The 24594-nt window shown below is 46.2% G+C and overlaps 1 protein-coding gene across 5 annotated transcripts; it reads left to right on the forward strand.

Annotated features, from left to right (window-relative positions):
- The first annotated feature begins 52 nt into the window (after positions 1-52).
- RBM27 (RNA binding motif protein 27) lies at positions 53-22274 on the forward strand. Of its 5 annotated transcripts, XM_063413799.1 has the most exons (22): positions 53-212; positions 2839-2957; positions 3688-3812; positions 5315-5421; positions 5972-6162; positions 6578-6661; positions 6959-7228; positions 7760-7987; positions 9067-9201; positions 11189-11338; positions 13128-13275; positions 13554-13707; positions 14850-15110; positions 15207-15335; positions 16151-16273; positions 16801-16875; positions 16984-17148; positions 17562-17666; positions 17752-17937; positions 18160-18246; positions 18698-18808; positions 19419-22273. In XM_063413799.1, the coding sequence occupies exons 1-22, from the start codon at positions 154-156 to the stop codon at positions 19503-19505; spliced, it is 3099 nt and encodes a 1032-aa protein (XP_063269869.1). In that variant the 5' UTR covers positions 53-153; the 3' UTR covers positions 19506-22273. The 5 variants fall into 5 exon arrangements, 4 of the variants coding, with proteins under 4 accessions (XP_063269869.1, XP_063269871.1, XP_063269872.1 ...); XM_063413801.1 differs by lacking the exon at positions 18160-18246 and having other exon boundaries at positions 19419-22274; XM_063413802.1 differs by lacking the exon at positions 11189-11338.
- The last annotated feature ends 2320 nt before the right edge of the window (positions 22275-24594 follow it).

A 24594-nucleotide genomic window follows, 5' to 3' on the forward strand; every position in this document is an offset into this window, starting at 1 on the left:
GCCATTGGTTGGCAGCGCGGAGCGGCCCCTTATGATTGGTGCTGGCGGTGCGGCCCCGCCCCGGCCGTGCCCAGCAGGCTGCGCTGCGGGCGGTGCCGGGCAGGTCGCGGCGATGGCGGCGGTGTATCTGTGAGCGGGCGGCGCGGGGCCACCATGATCATCGAGAGCGTAGACGCGCTCAAGTCCTGGCTGGCCAAGCTGCTGGAGCCCATGTGAGTGCGGGCGGGCGGCCGGGTGGGCCGGGCGGACAGCGCTTCCCACGGGCCGGGCCCGGCCGAGGCGTTACGGCCCTGCCCCGCCTGCCCCCGGCGCGGGCCCGGCGCGCCCGGAGCGTGGGGCAGCCCGGCCCCGGGCAGCTGCCGGGGGCCTTTTGTCCTACAGCGTGCAGCGGAGCCGGAGAAGGGTTTGGAGCACCGGGCTGGTGAGAAGCAGCTGGAGGGGCTCAGCCTGGAGAAAAGGAGGCTCAGGGGGACCTTGCGGCTCTGCACAGCTCCTGACAGGAGGGGACAGCCGGGGGGTCGGGCTGTGTTCCCAGGAACAGGGACAGGAGGAGACGGAACGGCCTCAGGCTGGGCCAGGGGAGGCTCAGGGGGGACAGCAGCAGGAATTTCCCCATGGAAAGGGCGGTGAGGCCTTGGCAGGGGCTGCCCAGGGAGTCCCCATCCCTGGAGGTGTCCAAGGAAGCGCTGCACGTGGCTCTCAGTGCCCCGGTCTGGGGGACAAGGTGGGCATCAGGCACAGATTGGATTTGGTGGTCTGGGAGTTCTTTTCCAACCTCTGTGATTCTGTGTGCTCCCAACTGCTGCCCCGGCTGTGCTGTCGACTTCAGTCGCTGTCATCCTGGAGCAGAGCCGGGGCTGCTGCAGGAGCTGGCAAAACCAGGAATAACGCTGGAACTGTGGGAACTCTGCATTTACATCCTGCTGCTGCTTAGAGAGGGAGTGGGACTGGGATGGAATCAGCATGGATCAAGGGCATGCCATGCATTTTATGGGCTCTGAGAACTCATCCTGGCTGCACAGAGGTGCAGGATTTGTGCTGGTCCCAAGCTCTGCAGTGCCTGAACACAGCTGGTGCAGGTGGTGCGGGCACAGGGAGGGGTCAGTGGGTCTCACCAGGGGAAGCTGCTCATCAGTGTTTGGCCAGGCTTGGGTTTCCCGTGAAGTACCACCAAGGCCTGTGGGAAGAGTTTTAGATATGCCTTAGGTCTGCTCAGTTGCCATCATGAAGTACTGGGCTTTTGGAAGTTCTTCACAGCTTTCCTTTTCCCTTGTTACAATCACGGGTGTCTCTGGTTTTCGGTCAAACCCCGCTGAAAGTCTCTAGACTGGAGCATGACTCCTGCTCTTGCACCTTCCCTGCCGACTCCAGTGGTTCCTTGGACATTTGAGCTGCACTGTGGAATGAGAGGCAAAGAATCAAGGAGTTGGGCCCTGACAGTCAGGGACACTGGAGTGACAATACAGACTGGCTTACCTGGAGGAGTGCACTCTCCTTGTGTACTCCTGTACTGCAGAGTGGGATGGCGTGGGGTGCTTGGGAGGGACTGATGCATGGAGGAAGGAAAGGTAAAGGGATTGTCTCCTCTATTTGGAATTGAAGATCTGTAGTCAGTGGGTGAGGGCCCCAGTACATCACACACAGTGAATGCATCATATACAGGTTATTTCTCTGTGTGTGTAAGAATTCTAAAATCTGTCAATTTGTGGTTTCTTTGTTCTTAATTGCCCCATTTGCCCTGGCTTTCAGTGGAGGTTGAATGTTGTTGGAGGCTATATGAGAGCAGAGATGTTTGGTTGCTCCTCATTGAGGATTTTTATTTCTGTCACCACTTGCCCTCTGCTTGGCTTTTTGCCTTCTGCTTGTTTTCTGGATCTTTTTCTTACTTGAGATTATTTTGTGATATATGTACTTCAGAATTTTTCTTTCTATTTCCAGAGTTACTGTTCTCAGAAAATGCACAATCTCCTCTTTCAATATTAATTAAAAAAAAAAAATCTTCTGTATATTTTAGGTTTCTGTCCCCACCTGATATCTGGCATCTGCACCTTCTGAGAGGCCAAGCAAGGAGCTGTCACTTAATCACACTGTTACTGGGTTTCATACCTGGAGTGTTCCTAGCAGCTGAATAATGGCATCTAAAGCAATGTGCAGTTTAAGGATTAGTGGTGAAGTGTCACTGCACAAAGTTGGTGTCTTTGGTCTTTGTGGAGCCAAACATGGGTGAGGGAGCGTGAGGAGAGAACCTGGGTCAGTAACTGCTCCCCTTTAGGTGTTTCACCAGCATTAAAAGGTTACTGTAAATTATGGCATAGAAGTATCCTTGAGGAGGAAACCCCAGCACATCAGGACAGTCACTGAAGCTGTGCAGAGTGTCTGTCTGACTGTGTATTGAAAATGGACCTCTGTGACATTTTCTGAACTCCTTCTAACAATGTTTTAATTTTTAAACACAGTTTAATCCCTCTCAGTGCCTGTGCAGTGCCTTCCCTGGCCCGTGCTCTGCTGTGCCTGTAGAGCCCTTCAAGGTGTGCTTGCTGAGCTGCCCACGAGTGGGTCTTGTCAGGACAGAAAATAATTGTGGTGTTCCCTCAGCAGAGCCTAGGAAGAGCAGAGAAGGGGCACCCCTGTCAGGTGCAGCTGGGGGCTTCACAAGGCAACTAAAATATTGGGCTGTGGTTGCAAAAAGCCCTTTGCTGGCTCCATGGCCTCAGTGCAGCCGTGCTGGGTGTGAGCCTGGCAGCCCAGGGGTGTTGCAGGAGCTCTCGGGGGCTCTCCAGGCCTGTGCCCCAGGGCTGGCATCCTGCAGCAGCCAAGCACAGTTCTCTCTCTCACTAGATGTGACGCAGACCCCTCAGCCTTGGCCAACTATGTCGTGGCATTAGTCAAGAAAGACAAGCCCGAGAAGGAGCTGAAAGCTTTCTGTGCTGACCAGCTGGATGTGTTCCTGCAGAAAGGTGTGGTGGGCACGGCTGTCTTGGCGGGAGGAGGGAGGGTGATGCACCATTACTGCCTTCAAAGTCCTTCTTGGTAGCCGTGAATATTTCATAGAGTTTGAAGGAATAAAGATCTTGTGATTAAAAAAATCATAATCGTAAGATCAAGTAGTGTAACTTGGACTTCTCACAGTGGGTGGGAGGAAATGTTCTTAAATAAAAGCAGTTTGATTTAAGCTTCTCTGACAGGTGTTTAGTAACTTTTGAAAATCTGCTGTATGTTAATCCTTCAGATTGCTGGGGAGCTTCACATGTGGCAGTTTGCTTCATAGTCAAGGGTTTAAACACCTGAAAGTCTGACACTCACTGGGAAGGTTGTTGTGCATTTCTTGTGGTGTTGAAGTGCTGATGAGGGTGTTGAGAATTATTTACTCTCACAAAAATTGCCCTAAAGAGGCTGCTGAATGTAGCTGATGGAACTTGTGGATAGCTGTGGACTTGTTCACAGGTGCCAGTCATGCTTGCCCCTTAGAAGAGGAGAAGTCTCTGTGATAAACCTGAGGAATTTCTTTCTCTAAATGAACAGCCTCAAGTGCCACAGATGTAATTCCAGCTCCTTCAGTGGAGCTAATGCTCATTAATCTGAGGTGCTGCTGCTGCAATCTGTTTGTTTTCAGGGTCTTCTCTGGTAAATGTAAGCATGCATTTAAATGCATATGTAACAGTATTTTCTTGTGTTCTGTATCCTCAGAAACTTCAGGGTTTGTAGATAAACTTTTTGAAAGTTTGTACACCAAGAGTTACCTTCCTTCTGCTGAGCCCACAAAGGCAGAGGCAAAGCCTGCAGGGCAAGAGAAAGAAGAAGTCAAGGAGGAGGTAATGTTATTTATTCTGCCTGCCTTTCATTTTCAAATTAGCTCTCCTACATTTGTGAGACAAAATGTTACAGAAAAATGTATTCTGTTGTGACTGATGATCTCTGTGTCCATAGAAGGTGACTATTCAGACAAGAACATTTTACATCCCTTTGCAGAGTCTCCCTTTGATGGAGCACTCAGAAATCCTGTTCACAGCTCTGGCAATACCAGTGGATAATTACTTGGAAGGGTTTGAGAGGGATAAGCAGCAAAAACATTCCAAAACATTTCCAATTTTGTTTATTCTGTGAGGAATGAAAATTACTTAAAATGTTTTCTGTGATGCTTAAAATCATTGGAATATGTCAGCCTCTGTATTGGAATGTACCTTTGGAAAGTCAGGTAGAGTTTTTTTGCCAACGGTTTTCTCTTTTACCTTGATTTTAAGTTCTGTTGGCAAAATTGAAAGCAATCAGGGTTTTGAGAGAAAGTGACAAATAATTGCAGAAATTGTCAGTCAGCCAAATGCAGGTCCTGGTAGGGGCAGAGGAGGAGGTTTGAGGGGCTGGAGAGGAGTGGCAATAAGCAAAAGAAGATATCTAGGACAGCTTTATGGGACAACGTTACCAAATTCAGGGTATTAATTAGTTACTTTGACACGAGCAAGGCCTTCACGATGTGTCATGAAGCTCAGTGTATGGTGTGATTCCTGCACACAGGGGCCACAAAATAAACCACACATGGAATCACAGGTCAGGGCTGGAGGGGGCCCACAGGTGACACACCTTGTGCTGGGAGCAGGACTGCAGCTGGAGCTCTCCAGAGCCCTGTCAAACCAAGTCTTGAGTATTTCTGCCAGTTCTCCCCAGATAATCCTCTTTTACAAGGATGCAGGAAGCCTTCCTTTTGGTTTCAATTGGAGAATAAAAAGCCTTGTAAGGATTAGTGCATGTAAACTTTTCCCACCAAAATTTTCACTCTTGCAGGCAGTGTGAAATGGCAGCAGAAGTGCAGAATGGGTCAGTGGTTTGCAGTAGTGGTACAGCTGACAGACTTCTGGACCTGCTGTGGTAGAGGCCAGCAAGAAATGTGACCAGTTCCACCATGGGAGCAGGTTTTATCCTCAAAGCAGTTATTTAAAATGTCAGGTAGTGACTTCCCTACTTGGAGAGGTGACCTCAGACTTTTCGTTTAAAAGTTCAGGAAATACTTTGCTTATAGAATTGCTTATGCTCAATTAGGCAGTAGAGAGGAGAGAAGTCTTGTCTTTCATGAATCCTGTTTAGAAACAAAATGTCCAAGTGGTTTTATTTAGGGACATCTCTTCTGCAGAAAAAAAGAGGCAAGTTTTGAGACCAAAGCTCTTCATGAGACTCTAGTGCTTGATTACTTGTAGTGCTTCAGTACTCTGGGCAAGCAATACTTGAGTATTGTTTTCTTTGGGATGCTGTCTGTAACTTGAACTACATTTTGGTGTCATTTCCTTCATTAAAAAAAGTGATAATTGTCCTTGTTTGGTAGTTGTGTGTTAAACAGAATTTCCAAGAGTCTGTGGAAGAAGAGCGGGAGAGCAGGAAGAAAAAGTATTCCAGTCCCCAGAGGAGCCGTGCAGATTCCAGTGAGCAAAGGTTAGCTCTGAGCCACAATATAAGAATTTTTTCTGTATTTGCTGTCAGTCTGTGACAGTGTTTTTCTGCCTTGTAGGTAGTGATTTTTGTGAAAAATAGAGATTTTCTCCTTCCCCTGACTGTGATACATTGTGCATATGCTGATCATGTGCATGAGAAGTCTCCACAAGAAACTGGCCTCTTGCAAAAAAATGATAGTATTCTTCAAATTCCTAGGAATGTCATCAGTTCCATTGTTTCCCTTGTTGTATAAATGAAGAACATTGTTGAGGGGCTGTAGGGTCTGGGGGCAGTTGTTCACACCATGTCAGCATCACTTGTAAAGCCTGTTCTGGTCTGAGCATCACCTTGCCAATTCTCACTCCTGCTTTCTGCAGACCAGTGAATCAGCTTTAAGATTCTGTTCTTCTCTGTGTAATTTGTGAATTTCTGACCAGTGTTTCCCTGCCCAAATGGGTGGGAAGGATGAACAGTATCTTTCCGTGTTGCAAGCCTGTTTTTTAATTTTGTTTCTCTTTTCACTGACGTGGCCTCCATCTGTCTTTCCTAGAACCAGAGAGAAAAAGCGGGACGATGGGAAGTGGAGGGACTATGACAGGTACTATGATAGGAGTGACTTGTACAGGGAGAAGTCTGGCTGGCGCCGGGGCAGGAGTAAAAGCCGGAGCAAGAGCAGAGGGCTGAGCCGGAGCCGCAGCCGCAGCAGGGGCCGCAGCAAAGACCGGGATGGCAGCAGGAGTGGTGAGTACCCAGGGTGCTGCTTCACGAGGACATCCTGTGGCAGTGACAGTGTGGCTCCTGCATTCTGAATGGTCTAGCAAGCAGGAGATGCCCTTGAGAAGTTGGAGCAAGTTCTGATAGCTTTGTGTTCTTGAAATTTTTAATTATGATGCTGTTCCTCAGAGTAGAACAATTAAGGAGTTTGTTTTCTTCTTTGCTAACCTCTTAATTTATCCACAGGTGTATTCCTGTGGATATCAGTGGCTCATATTTTTGTGCTGTGTGTTCTGACAAAGCTGTTGATTTTATTCTTTTGTCTTCCTAAGGACTGAACTTTTTGCATAGCAGTGTTTCCCTCTTCCATTTTGTTACTGTGTGTATTTTAGAGAAGGCTTCTTTGCAGTTGCAGGTGGTTACCATATGATTGTTCTTTTAGGGCTAGTTCAGGTCTGTCGGAAAAGTAAGAGGGAAAGATTACAGCATTCCACGCACCTTGAGACCTCGTTAGTTAAGGGCAGAGGTAGGTTTGTTGTTTCAGGCTTTTGCACTTCTTTCTCCTTTAATAGAGAGCTGTAAACCACAATGAAATAAGTAGTAGAGGAATGAATATGCATTTTGTAAAGAAAACTTTGGTATTTCTGAAGTTAAACCCCTATTAACGTTATATTTAGTTATTACTCCGTTGGTAAGACTGAGCTCCTTCAAGAACAGTTCAATGTGCAGAAAGCTGAGTATTTCAGGGAATGTGTTATCTCCATGGCTCTGATGTACAGAGCAAAACATAAAGGCTTTACTGAGCTTTATTTTTTTTAAACAGAGCACCGAGACAGAGAGAGAGAGAGATCAAAGTACAAGAGTGAAAAAAATGATGTCGAAAGCTCGTATAATCCAGTGTCTGCGTCTCCCAGTAAATCCTCTGAGCAGTATTCCTCTGCACAAGCTATTCCCAGTGCTGTAACTGTAGTTGCACCTGCACACCACCTTGAAAGCACCACAGAGAGCTGGTCAAATTTCTTCAACAATCACAGCAATCCCACTTCATTTGGCAGAAACCCTCCTCCTAAAAGAAGATGTCAAGATTATGATGGTAACTGTTCCTTAGTTTTTAGTTTTGTGCCTTATTTCAATTTTTCTGTGACTTTTTTTGGGGGGTTGTTCGCTAAATGTGAGCAGCAAGTCACACTGCAGTGGCATGTGATGTGTACCTCATATGTAACAGATGCAGAGATGACCTTTATTGTACTGGAGAAATAACTAGTCTTACTGGAAGCAGTATGCTGTGGCAATTGCTGGATAAGAACATATGGAGTTTTTCACAGTTCTCTATGTGCTAGACAAATACCTCAACCACTGGCAGTCCTGGTGCAGATTGGAGTGTGTGTGTTTAAAATAAACCACAGAATTTCCGACTGTTTTTTCTGCAGCTTTTATGATGATTGTACGCTTTTATGAAAGATTGTTCTAATTTTAATTGGCTTGTGAAACCTTACGATATAATAACGTATCAGTGGATGCATGTTTTCTTCAGTAAGAAATTCCATGAAAACCGGAATGTTATAAATCGCAGATCACCGCTGCGTTTGTTTTCTAACATGGGGTGCAACGTCCTGTTTTGCAGAGCGAGGCTATTGCGTCCTTGGCGACCTCTGCCAGTTTGACCACGGCAACGATCCTTTGGTGGTGGACGAGGTTTCCTTGCCGAGCATGATCCCGTTCCCGCCGCCGCCGCCGGGGCTGCCGCCGCCGCCGGGGCTGCTGCTGCCGCCGCTGCCGGGCCCGGTGCGCGGGCTGCGCCTGCCGGTGCCGCAGCCGCAGCCGCCGCCGCCCGTGGTGCTGCCTGTCCCGCGTGAGTCCTTGGTGGCGCTGCCGCCCACGGTGCCCAGAGCCCCCGGCGTGCGGCCGGGGATCCGCGGGGTTCCCAGGCTCCAAACAGAATCCAATTGGGCGGGGAGTGGAGCTGGGATCTTTCAGCTCACCGCAGTGGAAGCTGGGGGTGGTTGGATTGGTCACTGCCACTCACTAGCCAGGTTTTTTCCTGCTATAATGCACAAAATGTTGTGGTTCAGTCTCCTAGAGGATCTAATAAAGCTCCAGTGTTGGTGCTACATTATCTACCACTAGAAAGCAATACATTATTGACACACTTAAGATCTCTCTTAGCTCAGCAGGGAGCTGAGATATTGAGCCTGTTGTGTTATCTTCCTGCACCTTATAAACTATGCAGAAATAGCATTTCTTACTTAAGGGGCATACTTACTCTGTTTCAGTGCTGTCTATTCTAGGGACAAAATAAATGCTTTGGTAATTGTGTCCAATATCAGTAATTTGGGGATGAGGAATAATTTAATACAGGATTAACCCCAAAGTTTGTATGAGCTCTTTGGCAGGTGGAACTAACTTGCTGTGAGAGAACAGACAGTGCTCAGGATGAGCTGTGTAGTGTCACTCAGGGTCCTTTTTGATCATACAGTCAGTAGGAATGTCTGTATGGTACATGGAGAAACCAAAGCACAACCAGCTAGAGGAATTCCCTGTCTGGGAATGCCTCTTGTCCTGCAGTTCTTGTTTCAGAACTGCAGTCTAAATGCTGCTGGTGTGATCTCTTGCTCTGAGCAAGCCTTGGCTCTCCATGGTAGAGCTAAGGGAGGAGCTGCTGTGGTTAAGGCATTTCTAGCACTAACAAACCACTGGGGAAGAAAAGAGACCTTTTTCTTTTCCCTTTAAACTTTGTCTCCCCTGAGAAGAGAAAAGGTGTTGGAATCAGAGTAGCTCACCTGACCAGGCTCCTCAGTTTAGTGTTACTGTAGTGGGATTGGACATATTTACAACCCTGACCTCAGAGCAAGGCATAAACACAGCACTGAGGCATTGCACATTTTTCCCTTGAGCTGTCAGTGTGTGATCTGTTGTGTGGTGTCGTTGCAGGACCGCCTTTAACCCAGTCCAGTTTGATAAACAGCCGTGAGCAGCCGGGGACAAGCACAGTGCCCAGCCTTGCACCTGTGGGAGCAAGGCTGCCTCCTCCTCTGCCTCAGAACCTGCTCTATACAGTGTCAGAACGTAAGCAAATGCCTTGGGTTTACATCTGTTTGACAGCAAAAATTTAAATTTTCTCTGTTGGTGTGTGATTAGAAATTATGATCTGTCTTCCTCCAATACATGCAAATCTAAAAAGAAGTCTGATGGCTCTCCCTGGGTCAGCCCATCATCCATTCTGGAATGGAATGGCAGCAGTGCTCTGTCCTGGTCTGAGGAGGAGCACTGTGGGGAGCTCTGGGTTTCATGTGCCCACAACAATCCAATTGTTGCATAAGAAATGTTCCTTTCATCTTCAAGCCATTCAGGACGACATTAGTAGGTAAAAGATGGATCTGCAAACCTGTAATAGCTCTTTAACTTTGGCTTTATTCCTCTCCAGTTTGGACTAATACAGATGAGAGCTTTTTTTTCTCCAGCTGTATGTTGCAATAGTCTGTACACTCTTCATAGACATCAGTACTTTTTCTGTTCCTTTTCTGGAATCTCCCTGGTTCTAGCTTTCTAAAAGTGGTTAGCTTTCACTGGACAAGTCCCTCTCCCTTAACAGAGCTCAAAAAGTATGTTTTTACGAGGGAAAATACCAAAATACTTGGAAAGTCCTAGATTGCTCAATTTAAATACAACAAAGTTTATTTCTTTGATAATTAAAGCATTAATGGCATTTCCATGCTCTATATGACCTAAATAAGGTAATTAAATGTCAGTGTTTTATAATATTCTCATCTGGGGTTTTTAAACAAATATTCTGAATTTTATTCAAAAAGGGGATCTAGTTCAGTTCATGATCTGTGTCATTTTATTTGTGACTTCCATGCTTTTCAGAACTTCAGACACTCAAATTTCTTATTAGATAATCTGTTCAGTTATCCCCAAGTCCTGTTGGGTGTTCAGGTGTCACCATCTGATCCTTTCAGCTCCAGAACTTCTCATGGGTGATTCTGCCTGTTGGAGCTCACAGGGCTTCACAGTAATTCTGTTCTCCAGAGCCTCTGTGAAGATTCTCCTGTCCTGATCTTGGACTGTTGTGGTAGCAGCTGCTGGTTGCCCTCTTGCAGTCAATCATGTTCTAAATCAGGGAAGAGGAGCTTGTGATTCAGCTCCTTTGAGGTTAGAGAAAGTTCTTGTTTTACAGTTTTAGGCTCTGCCATCAGTGTGGATATTGTGGGGCATCTATTTTTAAATGTAGCATTGTCTTTGTTGCTGGAGAATAAGGAACAGATTTTGGAGGGGTTCATGTCTGTCAGGTCCCCTTGTACATTCATTCTGTTCCTGGATGTCCTGTTCCTGTGGAGGCTCTTCACAGATTTCATTCATTCTAGTTCTTGTACAGCTTTTCCCTTTTAAGGTTAAAAAATACATTACCCTCAATTTGGACTTTGGGCTGGAGGAGCAATAGGAGTCAGTTCTGTCATCTTGCATTCTTGCAGTGGCCCCTTCTAATGAAAATGATCATTAGTACCTTACCTAAGCTAGGCAGCTGATCTCACTCTTACATAAAGAGAATTCAGTAGGTAAGTATTGGTTCCATTACCTCACTTCTCAGCTTTTTTTGATTGAAGTCGTTTAAGTATGTCCTTCACCTAAAATTCTTTTCTGAAGAGAACTAGACTGTTGGGCAGCAAAGGCTGGAAATCTCTTTGCATCTTGGACTCTGCAGTGTGAATGCTGAAACCAAAGCCTGTGCTGTTGGCCTTGAAGTGCTGCCGTGTTGTGCACAGACACCTCAGGCCTTTCCAGGCAGTGGGTCAGCAGTGCTCTGTGCTGTGACCTGTGTGCTTTGGACAAGCAGCACCAGAACAAAAACCGAAAGAGAAAAGTGTCCAGATAGGCTAGGCCTGAGGATCAGGTGAGGGTTTGCAGTGGCTGCACAGGTTGGCTGTACCACCTCTCTTCTTTCATCCAAGACAACTTCTGACTCTTGGACATCCGTGCACTTCCTTAAAGGGAAATTAACCCCGAGTCTTAAACTCACTTGAAAAATTCTGTCGTTTCTCTCCTTTTTTTGTAGATACATATGAGCCAGATGGCTATAACCCTGAAGCTCCTAGTATTACCAGTGCTGGTAGATCTCAGTATCGGCAGTTCTTTACGAGAGCACAAATGCAGCGTCCAAATCTAATTGGCCTAACATCTGGGGAGATGGATACAAACCCTCGAGGTAGGAAGGGTTCTGGTCATTGCTGTTGCTATTTTTATCCAAGACCGTCAACACTTTTCCCTCTTTTCAGGGCAAACACTGGTTTTTCTCACTGTTCTAGTGTTTCAGAGCCTTTTTTTGACATTTCTACCTTTTTTAAGTGCTAACATGCCCATATTAAAGTCAAAGCAGCCTTTTGATTAAAAATAACCACTTGCTTGGGAATGCTACAAGGGTTTTGTTGGTTGGTTGGGGTTTTATACCTCTTTAGCCTGTGAAGGTATTTTCCAGGTGCTGGGAGTTCCTAGAAAGAAAAATTACACCTAAAGGTGGCTTCAGCAGCGCAATCTGCAGACTGCTTTTGATCAGCCATGGGCACAGAGGTGCTGATCAAGCTCCTTGCCTCGGCTGTTGGGTGGCAGTGAAGAAGGGAGCTGTCATGGCATGTTTTGGTGCTTCATGGTCTGACTCTGTCAGCCAGGTGTTCTCTCTGAAAGGAACATCCCAGGCATTGTTCCAACTTCCCAGCTCATGGGAATCCCAGTCTGCATTTATATAATTCCTAGCCCCTGCCTGAATGGATGTGGCTGCTCTCTCTTAGTGGTGATGTGTACAAAGTATCTTTTAGGGAAGGGCACCAGTCAAGGCTCTTCAAAGTTTAGTTGTGGTAGCAAAACTTTCTTTCTCCCTTATGTGTTTTCTGCCCTGATTCTTAAAACCAAAGATGTTAAATTTTGGGTTTTATTGTCACACTTCAGTATTTCTTACTCAGTAGGTAAGAAAATTTTTTTTTATTATATTTTCAATATTTCCTTCCAATGATTCATCTCATAAGGAATATAGTTAAATATTATTGTAGAAATTTCTGTTGCTTTTTGCATCTTTATGACTATCACAGAGGCAGAGTTGGGGCGTAGTTGCTGCCCTTTAGGTTCTCTCTGAAAGCCCATGGCAGGGGTAAGGCAGTGGTAGGGCCTCACACAGCTTTTACTGTCTTTGTCACAGGTATGAAAGGTTTGCTCTCAGATCATCCTCCAAAGTGAGGATGCCATGTCCAGAAATACCCAGTCTCTGTTCTCACCAGTGTAACCAGCAGAGCCCTGGTTTATATAAAAGCCATGGAAATTGCTGTATAACTCAGACTTCTTTTTAGGGGTTGAATATTTGCCATTCACAGAAGACTAACATCAAGGGCATAATCTTAAAAAGATTGGAAATTACTTTCTAGCAAACTTTGTATTGGTAGAATTTTCTTCAAAGTTTAATGTCTTAAAAGAGTATAATAGTTGTGCTTAATTAACAGTTTGTTGCTGAAACCTGGTCTGAGGGCTGGCAGTGGGATAGCAGTGGAAAGAACGGGGCCTGGTTGCTTTTGCTTTGTCATGGGTTCACACAGGGCAAGCTGGTTGTTAATTCAGCCCCTGCCCATAGCAGAGCTCTAACCTAAAGCCTAGGGATCCACCCATGGTTCTTCTCTTCCTTTTGTGTTTTGTTGGGATTTGGGGTTTTCTTTTTTTTTTTTTTTCCTTCTCTCCTTTTCCTGCAGAATCTGAGGTTTTAGTACCTGAAAAATGAAGTTTTAGCTTTGTTTTCTCAAGCTAATACTAACTTTAAAGGTCAAAACCCATCCCTCCTGGCTGGACCATGTGTGTTTCTCTCAGGGAATGATCTGAATGATTTTGTTCAGAAAGAAAACTGACCAATTTGGTAAAGTCTTCCTAATGTTTGTTTTAAATCTCAGTTCTGTTTTGCTGTGTGAAAGCTTTTCCATGTGTGGTGGAATAACACAGGCCTTTTCCCTTCCCTCCAGCTGCCAACATTATCATCCAAACTGAACCTCCCATTCCCATTACAAATAACAGCAGCAATGTCACTAGAGTTGTCCTGGAACCAGACAGCAGGAAAAGATCTCCAAGCAGCATGGAATGTCCACCACTGAAGAAACCCTGGCTGGGAAAGTAAGAATTAGCTACAGATGTTAATTCAGATGTACTCGATTGCTGTCAGTGCTGTGAGCATTGCTGTTCACCAGTCTCTGTAATTTGGGATGGTTAGGTCAGCAAGGCTGTGTCCACGTAATATGGAGACTAAATATGGGGTCAGGGGAAGCTCTCCTCTGTTAGTGTGTAGAGGGTGTGCTTTTTGGGGAAAAATGCCATTTAGATGTGTGTTAACATTTGCTGCCTTATTTGGGCACACATACTCATCTGAACTCTTCCTGTTCTCCTTTCTCTAGGCAAGTAAATAACAACCAGAATAAGCCAGGGTTTTTGAAAAAGAATCAGTATACTAATACAAAATTAGAAGTTCGGAAAATTCCACCAGAACTGAACAATATTACACAGCTCAACGAACACTTCAGCAAATTTGGAACAATTGTAAACATTCAGGTAAAAAAACAATGTCCAGTTTTATGTCTGTGTGTGAGTATTTTATTTTCCCTGAAGCCTGCTTGAATACTGCATGGTTTCTTTGACAAATCTAAGTGGAGCCAATTTGGGAAAGGAGAGAGTCAAGTTCAGAGAAACCTTTTCTTGGGCTACTGGGTATTATTATCTTAATTCTGTAAGATATATTGGCTTCTGCCTTGATGATGCCTAATTATATTTGAAAGGCTGGCAGGTTAAACAGTGTCCAAAGCAACTCAGGTTTTTGAGCAACTTGTGTATAACTTCTGAAAGAGATGATCTGACAGTTTGTCTTGTATGATAGTCATATGGTATTTGATGGTCAGGATTTTGACAAGGATGCTACAGAAGAGTCTTTATCTGCTTCAGTTTGTTACCACTTTGCATCCTGGAACTGGCTCCAACTCGGGTGTCCTTGCCCTGTAGAAAACAGAGAAAGCACTTAAAAATATATAGTAGTTAAAATAGCATTTCATTTCCATTTATTTTTCTAGACAAAAACGGTTGCCTCTCAAGTCCTCAGTTAGAGGTCTAAATAAGAGACACATACCCAGAAAGCCTCTGTATTTCTTGATAACTTTGTCTTAGCCCAGAAGATACTGTGGTGCTTTCTGCATCTCTCTAATGAAATAATGCATTTCAGACATGCTATCTCGATCACTACACTAGAAAGTCTGAGATACATTTTTATTGCTGTGATAATAATTTTTAGAGAAAAAGATGCTTATTCAAGACTGAGATGCTGCAGCATTGAGGGTGTGGTGAGGCTTTGCAGCCTTGGGCAGTGCTTGTCCTTTGGGAGGCTGGGATAGAAAGCCCTTGGGCCAACAGCAGTGAGACCAAACATTCCCCAGGGCACTGCACAGTGCTCTGAATATGTGATGCTGTTGGTAGAGGAGTCTTATTCATTCGTTCATTCAAATGTATATAGACTTTGCTGCAAGTACACACAATGTTTGCCAAAATTACATGGAATGTAATTACATAGAATGTCTTACCAGTGTTTTGAGCTGTTAATACACTGGATACCCAGCTCATCATTGCACATTGCTTATAGATGGGTTTGCTAATGATGGAAAAGTTTTCTTCCTTAAGAAATAATGCATTTGTGACTTTTGCTGTAGGTTGCTTTCCAGAACGATCCTGAAGCTGCTCTCATTCAGTACCTGAGCAACGACGAGGCGAGGAAGGCCATTTCCAGCACGGAGGCAGTGCTGAGCAATCGCTTTATCCGGGTGCTGTGGCACAGGGAGAGCGAGCAGCAGCCCCCGGTGCTGCAGCAGCAGCAGCAGCCGCCGCCCGCCCCGCAGGCGCTGCAGCACCTGCAGCAGCAGCAGGCGCTGGCCACGCCGCCTGCCGTGACCGTGCACAGCAGCCTGGCCAAGGTACGTGCTGCCGGGGCTCAGCGCGTCCCCAGGCGGCTGCTGCTGCAGAGAAGCCAAGTTTCTAACCCTGATGTTTTGCAATCTGTGGATGCACAGGTGATGAACAAACCCCTGGCTTCTGGTGCCTACGTCCTTAACAAAGTCCCAGTGAAAAGGCGCCTTGGAGCGGCAGGTGGGAGCCAGCCTGAGCTCAGCCAGCCTGGGGCGGGCGTGGAGGAGTCGCAGGTACGTTGGGAGTGGGCTATGGTCGTGCTCTCAGGTACAGCTTTGGCTTGTCAGCCAGGAAGGAACAAGCAGAGAGGACTTGGGAGTTGTTCCCACTTGGTTCCGTTCCTTTTCAGTAATGTTTCATGCAGCCATGGTCAGTCACTTCTTCATTTCATCAACTGTTTATATGGAATAGGGACGATGACTTTAGGAGCTATCAACTACAACACTATCAGTGTTGTAAATAGCATGAAATATTTTTGGCAGTGCTTGATGGTAAACAAATCTGACAACCTGCATGAGAGACCAGCCTTTTGTTGGCAAGTGTAATGGCTCTCCCAGTAATTTTTGAGCTTAACTGTGCTTTAACAGCAGTGCTAGAAGCTTAGAGAGTATTTGTACCCAGAGTTCAAGCCAATAGTGTTCAGTTCCTACTGATATTGTAGTGCAGCATGTGTTCTGGGCCATGGGGAAGTCCTTTTAAGAAAGGAAGCATGGAGTGGCTTTTGCTGCCTTACTTGATCAGAAAGTGGGATGCTGGGCTGTAACTGCAGAGCTGAAACTGAGTCGAGTGCAGATCATCCCCTTCAGCAGTGTCCTGGTGGGAATCAGGGTGCAAAGAGAGTGTGCTGTGGAGGAAGAAGGACAGTATCTTTTTCAGAAACCCTTTTAACTGGACTGATGTCTTTATCCATGTGTTTTAGTTGCCTCCTTGCACAAACCTGGATGTTCTAGTTGGTGTTCAGGGAACACGATCTGCTGAAGCTCGCTGCTGGTATATCACTGTCATGTTAAAATATTCCATAGTTTACTGTGTGCTTTTACTATTTCAGATATTTCCTACTTCTACAAGCCACTCAAAAATGGTTTACAGTTCTCCAAACTTGAAGACAACTCTGAAGTCTGGTGCAGGGTCTAAACCTCACGACGTGCAAGAAGCCCTTAAAAAAAAACAGGTACTTCATGCTTAATGGCTGACTGACAGTGGAAGGAGCAAAGTGCTTTAAACACAAGGTTTGATGGGCACCTCAAGCACTCCTTTACAGCTTTATATGTGGGTGTGGAGTTGGTCATTGTTGTGGGACAGTCTTGCAAACACACATTGGGGTAATCATGTGTGGAGTGTCCTTCTGGGGTGTCTTACTCAACACACTTGGCCATGTTGGATTTTCTGGGTTTGCTTGGGATTTTCTGGATTTAATCTCTGCAGGTATGAGACACTTGCATGACAGTGCACAGTGTGTTTCTTAAGAGGTGTCTGAAGGGAGCAAAATGTTAGTAAAGTACCTTACAGCAGGAAATTAACATTTTATTTTTTATTTATTGAATCAGCTGCACTTCATTTGCAGACAATACTTTTGGTTGTGGGTTTATAGCCTGAAGAGGTCAATATGATCTATATGATCATACATGCATGATCTCTGTGAGTACATATAATGCTAGACTGCTTTTTACTTATGGCAAGAATTTTCTCCTCTTACAGGAGGCAATGAAACTCCAGCAAGATATGAGGAAAAAGAAGCAGGAGATGTTAGAAAAACAAATAGAATGCCAGAAGGTAAGTCTGGATGTGACTAGTAAATACATTCTGATTTTGTAGATACCTGTCTGGTCAGGGTTGTTTTTCCTGGAATTTTATGTTCCTGTTTTTTTAATTATTGTACAGATGTTGATATCCAAGCTGGAGAAAAACAAGGCCATGAAACCAGAAGAGAGAGCAGAAATTATGAAGACTCTAAAAGAACTAACAGGAAAAATATCTCAGTTAAAGGATGAATTAAAAACTTCATCTACAACCTCCACACCATCCAAACTGAAGTCCAAGACAGAGGTATTTATTGTGCAACACACTTGCCTGCTTGGTTTTTGTTACTATTTCTATTAATATGTCTTAAAAATGCAGCAGCATTAGATTATAACACTTGCAAGCGGCGTTTTAATGTGAGTGATAACCATGGACAAACAAGCCGTGGTTGAAGGAACTCTGTGACCTAGTTTTGCTTGTAGATTGTTCATGCTTGTTCCAGTTCTAAAGCAAAGAATTCTGGGTCCTTCAAAAAATGGGGGGGCCCACACACACACAGGCAATTAAAACTGAATTTAGAGAAAAGTATGGCTATTGTGTCCTGATGTGTCTGTATCATTTCCATGAATGTACTGCTGAAGTGGAATAAAACATTGCAGGTGTGCCTTACAGTTCTGCCTTTTCCTTCTGTTTCCTCTTCCCACCTCTTTTTGTGCCAGGCACAGAAGGAGCTGTTGGATGCAGAGCTGGACTTCCATAAGAGGCTGTCCTCTGGAGAGGACACAACCGAGCTGCGGAAGAAGCTCAACCAGTTACAGGTGGAGGTGAGCTGCTCTGCCCTGCTGCCCCGAGTGAGTTTGTGAGCTCTGGGTGCTGGAGATCCCCTCACCCAGGCTGTGTTCTCCCCAGGCTGCCCGCTTGGGCATCTTGCCCGTGGGCCGAGGAAAGGCGGCGGCGCCGGGCCGGGCGCGGGGCCGGGGCCGCGGCCGCGGGCGGGGAGTGCTGAACCACATGGTGGTGGATCACCGGCCCAAGGCGCTCACCGTGGGCGGCTTCGGCGAGGAGGAGAAGGATGAGCTGCTACAGCACTGCTCTGTAAGTGTCACCTGTAAATTAACATTCCTTTCCTTAGAATAGCAAGAGATCTGAGCTTTTGCCCAAAAGTACAAGTGCTACAATACTGCTGGCTGATGAGCTGGGAGTCCTCTGTCCAAAAAATGAGATTTTAGTGTCACTTCAGTACTCTACAATTGTACCACATGAGTGTGGAGGTGGAGGAGAGCATTACTGCTGGTCCTAATGGACTTTTCCTCACAGAAATTTGGAGATATTGAAGATCTTCAAGAAGAGGATTCCCCATTAAGTGTTGTTGTAACTTTTAAGTCCCGCTCAGAAGCTGAGAATGTAAGTAGAATTGTGGATATATTTTTTAAATGTCTAAAATAAGAGTTCTTAACTACTTGTGTCTGTCTTTGTATTTTAAAATTTCAGAGGCTTTGACCCCCCAGTTTGAGCTTGATAGTGTTTGATGCTGCTGCAGGTAGTGCCACTGAAGGGGAAGCACCTCCTGGTGACCTGAGCAGTGGCACAGGGCTTTCCCTGATACAGCTGCCTGTCCCTGGCAGTTCAGAGCTCTGCTCGTCCTCTCACGGTGCTGGGGCAGGAGCAGGATTTGGCAAATTTGGGTGTGGCTGAAGTTGCTCTTGGAACACTGCAGTGGGTTACTGTGGTTTATATATTTAAGATCTTTAAACATGCCTCTGTACCACGTGCTCTGGGTCTGGCTTGTTGCTGATGTTAAAAGTTCTTCACTTGATGCTCTCTCTGAAAGTCTGTGCATTTAAACACGACTCAGGCTGCTAACCAGGGGTCCCGCTTCAAGGACCGGCGGCTCCAGATCTCCTGGCACAAACCCAAGGTACCTTCTGTGTCCACAGAAGTCGAGGAAGAGGAGGCCAAGGAAGAGGTATGAAAATCTCCTAATAATCTAATCATTCTTACTGGAATCTAATAGCTGAGACCTCTTAGGATACAGTTCCTGTGTGCTAAAGAAACTTCATCAAAGATGTTTTTACAAACCAGGAACTGAACTGGTTTGGAGTAGTCAGGTACATTTCCCACATTTTAAAACAGAGAAAATGGGAGGAAAAAAAGACAATTGTGGATAGGCTGTTAATTTGTCAATGATGTAAACAAGTCTCGGGTTCTGAATGTGCAGGCTACAAAGCCTTTTACTCCTCACTCTTAGTGCTGTAGTGTAGAAGTGTGTTCTTCCCTGTAATTCACCTTAACACCTTAGGCTTTTAAAGGTTATTTTGTTGTGGCATTTACCAGAAACCTTGTTTGGGAGAGGGTGAGTGGTGGTTTATTCCTGCTTCCTCTGAAGCTTTGCTCTCTTTCTCTTTCCTGACATGAGGCTGCTGTTCTTGCCCTAAAACTGTTTGGATGCGAGTGTGTGTGTTTGACACACGGTGACACCCGAACCAGACACCAGTGCAGCTGTGCTGTCACCTGGGATGTGTCCTTGGGCATAGCTTGGAACTTGTGTCTGAAAGTTCATCTTTTTCTTCCTCTAGGAGACGGAAACCTCAGATCTATTTTTGCACGAAGATGATGACGATGATGATGAAGATGAGGATGAATCTCGTTCTTGGAGAAGATGAAACTTGATGTTCAAAATGTATAATTTTAGGAATATAGTTCAAACTACATCTTTTAAACGTTTATTTAAGGAAGTTGATGAGCCAAAAAGAGCTTTACTTTCTTTTCAAACCACAAGATTTACCATGAGCAGTTTGGTATGGAAACCTTTGGGACACAGAGCTGTGAGACTGAGCTAGCCGAAGGCCCAGGAACTTCTTACAGGATTATCAAACTCACCCAGGGTGGTGACTTTTTTCTATTTAAGAAGGATAAAAAAGGGGAGGGGGGGGTTGGAAATCAGTATTTTCTTGTCCTCTTTTTGTGTCACCTGTATTACCTTGTTTTGGGTTTTTTATAATGTGATTGGTTTGTTAGTTTATAATTGAAAAGATATTACAGGTTTTATTTAGCAATATTACGGGGTTAGGGGAAAGACAAACTTTCATTAAATATTATGAAAGAAAAACTGGCCTCATTTGCTCGTTGAAATAAGGGAGCATTTTATTTCCTGTGGAGTCTCATGTTGTAGGAATTATTTTGTGGCTAGATTCTTAAATCTTTTACTTCAGTATTTGTGACAGCCACACAGTCTCTATGTTGTGCTGCTTCTTGTGCGAGAAGGTGGAAGAAACAATTTAACAGGGTATTGTTATAACATTGTCCAGTTCACTCTGTTTCTCCAAATTCTGCTTCACAGAAAACATCAGCAGGAACACACACTGGGGTGGATTTTCACTCCTTGATTTCCTTCTGTCATTTCAGTGTAAGGCTCAGTGTAAGTCAATCCGTTTATTGCATTTCAGTATTTGTGAGCGAGAATGGAGCGAGTTCCAGTCCTCCTCAAAAGCAGCTAAACTGGCTCCTGTCTGGCAGCAGGAGCAGCTCTCCTCTCCCTGTTCCCAGCTGTGTTCCAGGCAGAGCCCTGCGGGGTTCAGAGCCCTGCGGGGTTCAGAGCCCTGCGGGGTTCACCCCACAGGACTGGGCTGTCCTGTTTAGCCTCCCCCAAAGCAGGTCCAGTGTCCCTGGGGTGCGGTGGGGGTCCCTCGTGTCCCAGGGCAGCTCCTGCAGACCTGTCCCGTTCTCAGTGCCTCTCCTGTGCTGGCCCTGGCACAGGGAGCTGAGCCAGGGGCTGGCTCTGGGCTCTGCTCGTGGCTGGGGCACCTGCCCTGGCTGCCCACTTGCCCTGGCCATGCTCAGTATGTTCAGTGTGCATTTCCACACAAAATCAGCCCTGCACAGCGCTCTGCTCTCGTGAGTGGCTGCCAGTGTGGGCCCCAGTAATTCCTGACTGGAGGACAGTCCCTACCAAACCCTTCACCTGCCTGTGGCTCGGGTGTGGCCAGGGGCCCTTTGGGGTCACAGCCCTGCTCTGGCCTTGTGCTGTGGTGAGGTATCCAGCTTGTGTAATGTCCTGTTTCTTGTCAGCTGAAGGGAATGTCTCCAGTAGTCTGTCTCTTTCCAAACCTCTCCTCTTCCTAGAATTAGGACTGTCCTGCTAATGCTGAGACTAAATTCCAGGCATGAAGAAATGGAGGAGAAACTCACCCCATGTACTTAGAAGAATGTCTTGCTCTTCTCCCATCACCTCCAGGGGTTTTAATGTCTGTGGCACAAAGTGTATCTTGGGAAGTCCATTGCAGCAAACATGTCCAAGTCCTGACAACTTAAAAAAGGAGAGAGGGATCAAAAGGATTTATATATTTTTTTGTACAGAGTTTTTTCTTAAACTGTATAATTTTGTAAATATTTTGCTTTTTTGTGTACTAAAATTACCGGCGTATAGATTTCAATAAGAATTGTTGTATTTTTGTATTTGGAAAATGAAAATTACAGTGGATTAATTAAGCTGTAAGAAAAATTGCAGTAGCCTTCAACACAGACAGAATGGATTCCTTTTCATATGATTTTAGCCCTAAAGTGACACTGGGGTGGCACCTGTGTCCAGGGGCACGGGCCAGGGATGAGGGCCATCCCTGAGAGCTTCACAGAATTGCTGTTTGCCCTCACAGCACCCTGGCAGGCTGGCCTGAGTGCTGGGTGCCATCCCAAAGGTGGCTGCAGCCCACAGGGCTGGCAGTGCCCCCCAGCCTGGCTGGACCCGGGGGCTGGAGGAGGAGGGGAGCTCTGGGGAACTGCTCTGCCTTTTGCCAAAGCTTATGGACTCCCCTGGTATTTTAGGGTGTGCTGGGCCTGTCGTGGCGTGGTTGGGTTGGATTTCTGTGTTTCCAGAGGCAGCAGAGCAGTACAGCTGAGTTCAGTTCATGGTGATGCTTTACTGGGACATCCAGCTGTGCCTCGGGCAGAACACAGCCCTCAGGGCACCTGTGTGCCCCAGCCAAGGGCACCACGCTGCGCTGGGGGTGACTCTGAAGGATGAGGGGGTGGGGAAAGGAAGTCACTGTGCAAAGAATTCCCTCCCTTTCCGTGCTGAATTAACCTGAGCAAAACAAACACCACCACCTCAATTCTGAAACCAGGCACCTGCTTAGGAAAGCACCACTTTAACAAAATCATGTGAAAAGGAACAAAGCTCCTCTTGGTGTATAGTAACCTTGTACTATAGTTTTTACAGATTGTGAACTTGTGTAATAGGATAATAGCAGATATTGTTGAATTTTTAATTGTTTACACATTAAAATTCATATATGTAATTGTTTTATTGATTACAAGCCAAATTTTTAAGATGCATGTTGACTTTTTTGCAATAAAGTTATAGTATGGAATGGTTCAAGATTTAGAAAAGGCAAAATTCTAACTGAAATAAAATGGAAGGAGAACCATTCAAAAAATAACAACTCTCAGAAAAGGAGCATTATCACTTCTTTGGGGAGAAGTGGATGTGTGAGGGGGGATTTATGTGTGTGTAATGTGTGTGCAGGTTTGGGTTAGGTAAGAGCTGAGAGGGAAATCTTCCAAGTGCCTTGATGCTCTGGAACAGAAGGCATGAGGACAGGTAAATGGATGGGAGGAGGTGGGGTGGAGGGAGTCCAGTAAGGGCTGGCTCACATTTCTGGGGGTCTCAAAGTTTGCCAGAAGCTGGAGGAGGTTGTACAGTCCAGGGTGGGTTCCCAGTCTCTTACAAGCTTGCAGAGTTCTGGACTGTTGGATTCAAATCCTGGCAGGACAGCTGCCAGTTCTGACTCCTTTGCAGACTGGGATAAAAACGAATGTATTCTATTACTACCTTTATTCTTGGTCTTTGTCCCTTTCACCAGTTCCTGTTGTTCCCTTCTGCAGCTCCTCCCTGTACCTGCTGTGTCCAGGTGCTGGGGGTGATACAAAACCTGTGTTTCTCTTCTGTGCTGCTGAAGAGCCTCTCCATGACAAACCTGTGGCTTTGAGACATCTTCTAAGTGCCAGGAGTTAAACTTTGGAATCTCCCTCAGCCCCTTTCCCTGTCGGCAGCCACAACCAGCCTTGTTCTGAAGGAAGCAGCAAAGTCCTTTAGAAGACAGATGCTGACATGGAGCAGGAAAGGTTTCGTGGCCAAAGCACTTGCTGCTTCCTATATGATTAAAATTCATTTTAATGGAAAAAAAGGCATATAAAATGCTGGAAGGGGGGAGTAGCATTTGTGTGTGTGTTGCTTTGGATGCATTTTTTTCCCCAGCCATTCCAAATGTGGTCTGAGAGCTCCCTGAGCACAGCAGCAGCGTTCAGAGGGTGGGACAGCTCCTCCCAGAGCCACGGGAGCCCTGCCAGGAGCCCTTGGAAGGCAGCAAATATCTACAGGAACTCCTTGAAGGGAACAGCCACACAAAGGTAAATTGCTGGTGTAGTTGTCAGGCCAAGAACTTCTTTGTTGTCTCCAGCTGAGGCTGTGTGGAATACAGCACTAACTTCTGGAGAGAGTTCCCAAAGGTGGCAATCTAATTTTAACTCATCTCTGCAAATGGGGGACCCAGTTCTGTCCTCTGGAGCAGGTTGTGTAACGTGTCTGGGCCTTTACTGATGAGATCACTGACACAAGGGGTGTTCAAAAGGGAAAAATAAGTTTGTCTGATGCTTCTCTGGAGGTTTTTATGTGCTTCCACCACTTTATTTCATGACAGACTTACAACTGGGATGATCAAAACCTAGATGCATAAACTAGAGCACTTTCTCTCTCTCCCCAGGATCATTCCACAGATGATTTCCAAGGGTTGTTTGGTAATCTCGGGTGGGCTGATCCCTGCGGGACGCTGGGTGTGGGAAGCCAGGCAGGGCCAGGGTAAGGCCTCCTGTGCCTTCTTGCCAGATGCCTCCTTCACCTGGAGCTTCCTCCTTTTTCCCACAAACCAGGTTTTTTTCACTACTTTTTCATGGCATCCGGAAAACACGGGTTTTTGTCAGAAGCATCTCTTGGATTTGAAGTTCAAAACTACATTTCACTTGCTCAAGAGACTTCAGCCCCAAGAGAGCCCATGGCAGGGGCTGTCACCACTGGGTGCCTCGGGCTGGGGCAGAGGGAAACCCCTGCAGGAGGAGGAGCAGGGAGCCCTGTCAGGACAGCAGGGTCGGTGTCTCTGTGCCAGCCGTGGTGGCGGGGACAGGAGCCTCCATCGGGGTCACTGCTCCGGGAGTCCCTGTCCCTGTCCTGGTGCGGGACAGCTCCAGGAGTGCCTGTCCTGGTGCGGGACAGCCCGGGGCCGCGGGGCACCAGCACTGATCGCCCCCAGCGCAGGGCCCTGGCTGCTCTGCTGCCGTTCATTGTTTCTCGGAGCCGAATTCCTCCGGTGCCTCGTCCTGCTGAGCCCCGGTGGTGCCGCGTGGCTGCTCCTGACGTGGGAGTTAATTATAGCCGGCAACCTTAAAGCACTCCTGCCAGTGATTTATTTAAACACTGATAAATTATACATTTCTTTAGTAATTCATGTGAAAATTATTTGGAGTCAACTCAACATCACATACCTCTGAGTGCTCTCTTGTGGCAAAAGCTCTGTCAGACAGCGCTTCCCTCCGCGCTTCCCTTCACGTTGGGTTCCCTGCAGGTGCCAGGGGAGTGAGGGGGCTCCTGGGACACTCCCAGCTGCTGCTGTCGGCACCCAAAGGGGGTTTGACTTTAAACAGTCCGAGCTCTCAGTGGCTTTGGGAGCAGACTGCACCTTCCCTGTGTCCGTGCTCCCCAGG

This window comes from Prinia subflava, chromosome 16 (genome assembly GCF_021018805.1).
Source record: "Prinia subflava isolate CZ2003 ecotype Zambia chromosome 16, Cam_Psub_1.2, whole genome shotgun sequence".
NCBI lineage: Eukaryota > Metazoa > Chordata > Aves > Passeriformes > Cisticolidae > Prinia > Prinia subflava.